Source organism: Rhodnius prolixus, unplaced genomic scaffold, assembly GCF_049639745.1.
Source record: "Rhodnius prolixus isolate KJV_2025 unplaced genomic scaffold, Rpr scaffold_4, whole genome shotgun sequence".
NCBI lineage: Eukaryota > Metazoa > Arthropoda > Insecta > Hemiptera > Reduviidae > Rhodnius > Rhodnius prolixus.
The window spans coordinates 29,951,876-29,960,000 of NW_027411614.1; the positions used below are offsets into that span (position 1 = coordinate 29,951,876).

At 31.1% G+C, this 8,125-nt stretch overlaps 1 protein-coding gene across 5 annotated transcripts in view; it reads left to right on the forward strand.

Annotated features, from left to right (window-relative positions):
• Positions 1-8,125, forward strand: part of Ziz (dedicator of cytokinesis protein Ziz) — a 31,834-nt gene that overhangs the window by 16,533 nt on the left and 7,176 nt on the right. For 4 of the 5 annotated variants that reach the window (XM_074131414.1, XM_074131416.1, XM_074131415.1 and 1 more), the window contains exons 24-34: positions 406-491; positions 993-1,140; positions 1,216-1,395; positions 1,582-1,796; positions 2,087-2,353; positions 2,844-3,004; positions 5,692-5,812; positions 6,634-6,842; positions 7,131-7,272; positions 7,709-7,965; positions 8,046-8,125. The exon at positions 8,046-8,125 is cut by the window's right edge and continues 67 nt beyond it. In XM_074131414.1, coding sequence (XP_073987515.1) covers positions 406-491; positions 993-1,140; positions 1,216-1,395; positions 1,582-1,796; positions 2,087-2,353; positions 2,844-3,004; positions 5,692-5,812; positions 6,634-6,842; positions 7,131-7,272; positions 7,709-7,965; positions 8,046-8,125 — 1,866 coding nt within the window. The remainder of the gene's footprint in view (positions 1-405; positions 492-992; positions 1,141-1,215; positions 1,396-1,581; positions 1,797-2,086; positions 2,354-2,843; positions 3,005-5,691; positions 5,813-6,633; positions 6,843-7,130; positions 7,273-7,708; positions 7,966-8,045) is intronic. The other variant, XM_074131417.1, reaches the window with a different exon arrangement.

Consider the following 8,125-nt stretch of genomic DNA (forward strand, 5'->3'; position numbering starts at 1 on the left):
TAAATTACTTAGTAATTTAAAAAATTGTCTCTTATAAAAAATCAGATTCTCAAAATAATAGTAATGATAATAGGCGCTAATGACTATGGCAATCGAAGCGCCAAAAATAAATAAATGAACAAATAAAAATAATTGATAGGCTGTGTGGTTGGCGTACTGGTTCCTCACGCGGAGATTCCAATATCGAATCCAGCTTCTAGCCATTAAATTTTCTGTTCCTAGAAGCTCCTTTACAGCCCACTGATGGACGGTGTTGTCTGCCTTTGGGAGAATGGCAGTGTATGGGGTAAAAAAATATGGGTGCCAATGCCCTCAGATGTCGCACCTTAAATTAACAAATAATAATAATAATAAATGATAGCAGATTCAACAAAATGCAATCTTTTTCTTTTCTTTTTTTTTCAGATATCAGTTTCATCAGGATAACGCTTCAATAAGAACGTCCTTAAATATTCGTGATTCAACGTATTTAGCAGCTATAGCCGGCCAAGGTGAACAAAAAAATGGAACTATCTATCTGTCTTCTCTGTCTTTGTGTATTTTTATGCAGGTAGAACCTAGGTGGATTCTATAGCAACATATTTCTATATACATCCTTCATTATTTTTTTTCTGAAGAACGTGAGTTTATTGTTGTCTTTTCTGTTTACTTTTTTTTTTCTAGCTAAAAAAAGTAATGCAAACATGCTAATTTTCAAAATTGAGTTTTAAAACGGAAATATGCGATTTTAATCTTTGATGTCGGAAAAAATGGTGTTTTTAAAATGGTCTGCGTGTCTGATTGGATTTGAACAAAATTTCTGAAAAAAGAAAAATGGCAGGGAACTAAATCTTTACTTTGTATACACATTGTTATTTTGTTGTTATAACGTTTATTTTTTTAAAGAAAACTTCTATTACGGCCACTTAGGATAGGCTTAACTCCAAAGTACAATTTCAGAATTTTGAAATAATGTCCTTGATTATTTAAACTTGTTCTTGTATTTAATACAGTTATGACAAATGGTGGAGGAGGTTCTAACATCAGTTTAGATTCCGAAACGTCTACGGTTTCTGGTGATGGTACCACTATTTCTCAAGAAACAGCCATTCACAGGGAAGGCGATAATAGTGTTTGCTTGTCTGCTAGAAAGCATGCGAGGTAAGGACATTTATTCTCCATAATTACTAAGATAAATAATTCATACAATCAGTTAATTTATTATGATATTTCAAGGTCTGTAAGTGGAACACAAGCGAGTAGTCTTATCCGTTGTGAAAAATTGCAGCCAACTGAAGTTAAAGACATATTAATTTGTTTTCTCTTTGTTTTAAAATATTTGGCTCATGATCAGATAATTGCTTGGTGGCACAACTGCACTCAAGAGGAAATATTGAATTTTTTCAATGTAATCCAGTAAGTTTAATCACCTCCCCATAACGTTCTAACATTTTTTTAATATAACATTTTTTCAACCAACTAAAGTTGAGTAAAACTTTTAAATTGGAAGAAAATTTGCCAGAGTTGAGGTGTTGTAATTGTTATAAGAGAAGTCTTGCGTGGTTATGTATTGCCTAAGTTCTGTAAAAATCATTTGCTTAGATTATGCCTGCATGAATTCAAATATACGGGAAGAAGACATATTGCCAATGCTGGAGCTCCAAATGTTACCGGAACCGGAGGAGGTAAAAGTGGTACTAAGTCTATGACATTACCTGCCAGAATGCAACCTCCTGATTTTTCTACAGATCCTTCCTCCAATCATCCTATTCTTAGTGGTAGCAATAGCATTGGAAGAGATTCTGTACCCCTCAAAGGTAAAATTTATTATTAATTTTTGTTTCATTTTAATTATTGAATATTTGAAGAGGTTTGTTTTTTGTTTTCTTTTTTATTTTAACTGGGTTGATGGTTGTAAGACTGGATAAACTTGCTATAAGATGCGACGCGTCTTCATTTCTTCAAGATCTACATCCAACAATCCGGAATTCAAAATATTTAAAAAAAAAACAGGATTAACAATTTAGCAATGAACATACAAGAGCTCTCTATTTCAAAGAAAAAAATAAATAAATAAAATAAACACATTTTTTATTTTGATTTCTAGAAAGTGAGTCGAGTTCACTATATCAAGCATTGCTCGAGGCTAATTTGGCTACTGAAGTCGGTTTAACAGTGTTGGACTGTCTCGGTTTGTACTGCTTGCACTTTAGAGACATCTTAATGGGAGATGGAGGTGATAATCCTATTATGGGATCAGTTTTTGGACTTTATCTTAGCTTTCTTCAAGTGGGTCAGTCAGAAACCCTCTTTAGACATGTTTTCGCAGCTTTGAGAGCATTTATCAACAATTTCTCCAGACCACTTTTTCAAGGTAATTCTTTACTTTCATTTAACTGTATTGACTGTATTAATTTATTATTCATCCATTTCATAAATAATTGCTGAAATAATTAATTGAGTAAATAACTAATAATCAAAAGGTAAAATAAGTTAAATAACAAATTTTGAAATTGAATAGTTAATGCAAGCAGTTAGAAAGGTTTGCTCCAACAGTGTTGGATATGATGCGTTATTTGTACCAAACCATGACCCAAAAAAATTTCAACTCTCAATATCTTCTCTATTTTTGGATGTGTACACAAAAGAACTATAGCTTATAACTGAGGAAAGTGTAGTGTTTAAGAGAACAAAATTTCATATAGATATTCTGTTGTTTACTGATGGAGCTATAAGGGCGCAATTTTACAGCAAACCATTCATTTTCATTTTTAAAATGTTTTTATTGTAAACTTTGAAAACTAACAATAATTATTAATTTCATTTTCTAAGTTGTCTTAATTTAACCTTATAATATAATGCAGGTAATGCAACTCTTTGTGGGCAACTTTGTCTGGAACTATTAAGATGCTGTAATAGCAGATTATCGGCTATTAGACAAGAAGCTTGTGCAATACTGTATTTGCTTATGAGGAGTAACTTTGAATTTACCGCTGGAAAGGGGCTTACCAGAGTTCATCTACAGGTAAGAAAAAATAATACTTTTTATTATATTATTATTATTTTTTTTTTTTTTGGCGCATCAACAGCTGAGGTCATTAGCGCCCGGAGCTTATTCCAGTGCACTGCCGGCCTCCGGACAGTGTTCTCTCGTTACAGACAACACTGTCCATCACCGGACAGTGAGCTGTAAGAAGCTCCTAGGAAGAGAAAATCTAAGGGTCAGCTGCTGGATTCGAACCCGGGACCTCCGCGTGGGAGTCCAGTATGCTAACCTCATAGCTAATCCCTTCCCTATATTATATTATTAATGTGTTAATAGATGTGTATGTTACTGCTCAGATGTTGACGTGCCTTAAACAAATAAATAAATGTCTGACATCAAAATAAATGTTAATTAACCAGTCAATCTGAAAAGTACTTAATGTGGTTTGTGGTTTTTGATTAAAAACTTCTTCTTTTTTTTTTTAAGAAACTTTTCCGAATTCAGTGCATCCAAAACATGAAATCATAGAGAAAAGTTTGGCAAAAAACGTGGCCTGAATAAATCTTCGAATGTTTATGTTGCATTTCGTGATTTGGAGTTACAATTATATTGACCGATTTCACCATCATACATACCTGTTTTGTAAGTGCAATGAATTAGTGGGGGACGCCCAGAATGAAATTGCAAAGCTCTTTGATTACAATAGAATCTTCCCTATTAAAACCTCCAGCTGTTTTTTGGAAAATAATGTTTAATTATCTAACTGGTTTTAACTCAGAATTTTGAACTCTCTGCTCATTCACTTCCTTTGACATTAAAGATATAGCTTGATCAAATTATTATTAGTTCCCTTCCACAAAAAAATTTCTTAAGTAGGCAGCGAATTCAATTTAAAATTTAGCATACACTTAAATTTTTTATTTCCATATTGAAATTAATAACGGTTAGTTCCTATTTTTGTATCATTTTATAAATTACTCATTCTAGAGATAAAAAGAGATAATTAATTGTTGAAATTGCTTTTTCTTTGGGAAATTTCTCATGATCTAGATGAATTGCTATGTATGAATGTGTTTGAACAGAATAACTTGATAACTAAAACTCTCAAAAATCACAAAACAGTTTTCGGTTTTGGTTCCATTTTTTCTCAATGTTAAATTTTGGACATTAATTCAGAATTCATGCGACTATATGCTACGACAATTTATATTTACGAACGAAATGCTTATCTTATCACTTTTAATTAACAATTAATATTAGGAAAGTTGATTTTTAGAGGTTCTTTGCGAACTTGCTTTGTTTTTGTTAAGCTTCCTTACTAAATAATACTTTAGAACACTTTATAATGATGAGCAAACATCTAAACATAGTTTCATTTAAAAGTAAAGAAAAAATTGTATAGCGCTATTGTATACATACTTCGTTAATTGATGTAATTGATTTACTTCGTAAATAAATGTTCAAATCTGTCTCACTGCTTTCCCTCAAGCGGCAACAATTCCCGTGAATTTTCAAATTTAATCCAGCGAACTTCAAGCTATTTCTGTGAAAATACAACCAAATCATTTGTAGGTCTTACCTGCAGTAAACTGGGCGTATATTGGAATCATTTGTTAGTCCGTAGATGAGGTCATGATATAAAGTAACAAATAAGTAAATAAAAATAAGAATCTTAAGATTTTTTAATAAAGTTATCGAAAGTTTTTCTACGAGAGAAATTACATTGACAATACCTGTTACTTTTAAATAATTAATTATAGTAATGCTGAATCAATTAAATTATTGATTCAACTGAATTCAGCTGAATTAATGTTGAATATGCTGAATCAACAATTATGAATATGTAGCTCAACATTAAACTTCACAAATTTTACATTACCCTGAGGAAGGTAATATATTATATTTACTGAAGCGTCGGTGTGAAAAAAAGAAATTTGCTTCAATATTTATTGACCGCTTCTCAATAATTTTCCTATGAGTTAAGCTGTTATTTGAGTTAAAATTATTTTTTTCACTAATTAAAAAAAATACATAAAATGTCAAAATTGAAGAAACCTCCTGCTGTGGTTTTATTGATATTCATTGGTTTTGTTTGTTTTCTTAAATCTCAAATATTTAAAAAAAAATTCTTTAAAGTTGATCATTAAAATTATGTAATACTCAGAGATAAAAAATTTTTGTACCAAGCTATTTAAAATTAAATAGAATCTAAAAATTAAATAAAAGTAAACTAAACGAAGCAAGTCTTTCTTTTATTTGAACGCTTAATTTTGTCTTTAATTATCTAATATTACCCTCATCCTGTTCGGAGCATCAATGCTAGTTATGTTCTTAAACAATTGACACCCACTATTAATTTAAAAACATTCAAAGCATCATGCAACTGCCACATGTAAATAAGAGATGAACTGGTCTTAGATTATAGTTATCTGAAAAATTGACGTGAGTGAATATTTTATTATGATGCGGTTTTAACAGTGTTGTATAATGAATAAACCATTGTTTTTATAATTTTTCATTTTCATTGGAAGAAATAATAAATCTAGTATTTCTTAAGCTGTTTGTGTAATGTTTTCTATCCATTGTGAAGAAGCTTTATTCAAAAAGTAGGAAAGTACAGTTATGGCCAATGAAGCGTGAAATAAAACGTTCTATTACATTGTTCACTGATTTCCTTCTTTTTTTTTACTGTCTCACTCGCTCTCACATTCTCTCTCTCTCTGCAGGTCATCATATCAGTATCTCAACTACTTGGCAATATTGTTGGCCTGAATAATGCTAGATTTCAGGAGTCATTGTCACTTATAAATAGTTACGCTTCAAGTGACAAAGTTATGAAAGGTTCTGGTAAGTTTTTTTAAAAATATTTTCTAATATTAATGTTTCTAAGTATAAAGGCATTACAAACTACAGTATTTATTTATTAACTTAAAAATGATTTATTAGATAGTCACGTAGTTACAAAAGAATGATGTTCAGTAATTTCCATTTTTAGTGAATGCTAAACGAATTATATTTCTTGAAAATAACTATGTAACAATATCATCTTCTTCTTCATCATCATTATGTTTACATCTGGTTTGATAGAGAATTGGATTTCCAAGTGGAAGCCTAATTCTTTAAACAAACCAATGTGAGTGCCAATGTCAAAAGATGGACGGAAAACTGGTCTGAAGAAAACTAATAATGTGTTTAGTGATATTTTAATATTTTAATGCTAATGAAGTAGAGTATAATGCAATAGATTCTTTTCTGGATTTACTTCGAATACTATCTACGCCATTGCTGACGTAACCATGTTTTTTTTTTAAATATTCCAAATTTTGGTAATATTTTTGTTTTTATTTCATCTTCTTTAAAAGAGAAAGTAGTTGTGGAAGATCTTATTTTTCAACCTCTCTAAATTGTCACTTTAGGTCATATCATAAATTATGAAGGGGCATAAAAATCGAACCTACAATTCAGAATCTGTAAGAAAATCAGTTATCAGGAAGTTTGATTTACTGAATAAGTTCCCGCATTAGAATCACTTCTAACAAATTTCTGTTTAACTTCGCGTTATTTGTTACATTTTTCTGGTAGAAATTATGTTTGGGAATTCCAAGAGCGATATATAGATAGCGAAAGTAGATTAAAATATAACTGCTTTTCTACTTTTTTTTTTATAGGATTTCCTACAGAAGTAAAAGATTTGACCAAAAGAATTAGGACTGTGTTAATGGCAACTGCCCAGATGAAAGAATTACATCACGAGCCGGAAGTACTGACAGATTTACAGCACAGTTTAGCAAATTCGTATGCATCTACTCCAGAATTAAGATTCACTTGGCTTCAAACAATGACACGTAATCATGCAAACCTGTCTAATTATTCTGAGGTAAACATTTTAAATAAAATTAAGTGTATTCTTTAAAAAGAAATGTTAGGTGGTGCAAAATTCAGTAGAAACTGTATTTGAGCTAAAATAATGTCCAAAAGTTTCGCTTTTTTTAAAAAATTTCAGTTTGTGTTACAATTACAAAACTTATTTGAGCAAAATTTGGAAAAAAAAACGAGTAAAACTTGTGTGTGAAATTCTTAAGAATCTTTCATTTCTTATTTTTATAAGCTGTGAAATACAATGTGCCTTAATACATAGCTACTAAAATTGACTTGAATATTTCAGGCGGCTTGCTGTCAGTTACATATTGCCGCTTTAATGGCGCAGTACCTGAAATTAAAGGGTGAGCAAGATTGGGGAGCCGAAGCATTCTCTCCGATTTCAGCGAACATTGCGAGAGACGAAACTTCCCTTAAGTTGGATAGTGGTAATTAAAATAATTTTTTAACATATTAATTACATATTTTAACTAAATATATTAATTTCCCATATTTTCTATTACAAATGTTCTCTCCGTTATTGTAAGATATAACAATAACGAGTTGGAATTCGTCACACTTGCTGTTAGACAACCCAATACATTGAAGATTATTTTTGATGGCATTTGTCTGTTCGTTAATTACAGTCATAGACGATTTTGTACAAGCAGTAGTTTCTCATGCGCTCACCTAGCTGTCGCTGAGAGCATTTAGAGTTGTCTTTCACCACGATTTTCAAGAGAAGGACCTGAATGAAGTTGTGCTTCTTGGTGAATCTAAATTTAGCCACTCCTTGCCGGGCTCCATTGCTTTTGCGCCAAGAGATTGTTTTTAGATTTTAGTTATTAAATATAACTTGCAAAGTAAAAGTTTCGTTATTTTTAGGGGTGCACGATGTACAATATACGGAACAAAATTTAGTTGAACAACTTGAAATATGTGCTGATTATCTGGATAAAGCAGAAAGATATGAATGTCTATATTGGCTATACAATTTGGCATTGCCAATTTATCAAAAAAGAAGAGATTACAATAGTATGACATCTGCATATGCATCATTGTCGTCTGCAATGGGTAAAATTTCACAAGTGCAAGGCAAACGATTATTAGGCCGATTTTATAGAGTAGCATTTTATGGACAGGTATTACTTATGTTCTTAAACTCTTTGTCTTATTCCATTATACGATTATATCACGTTTATTTTATTTATTTATTTTGTAGGCTTTCTTCGAAAAAGAGAGTGGTGTTGAGTATATTTACAAGGAGCCTAAACTAACTTCTCTTTCTGAAATTTCTGAAAG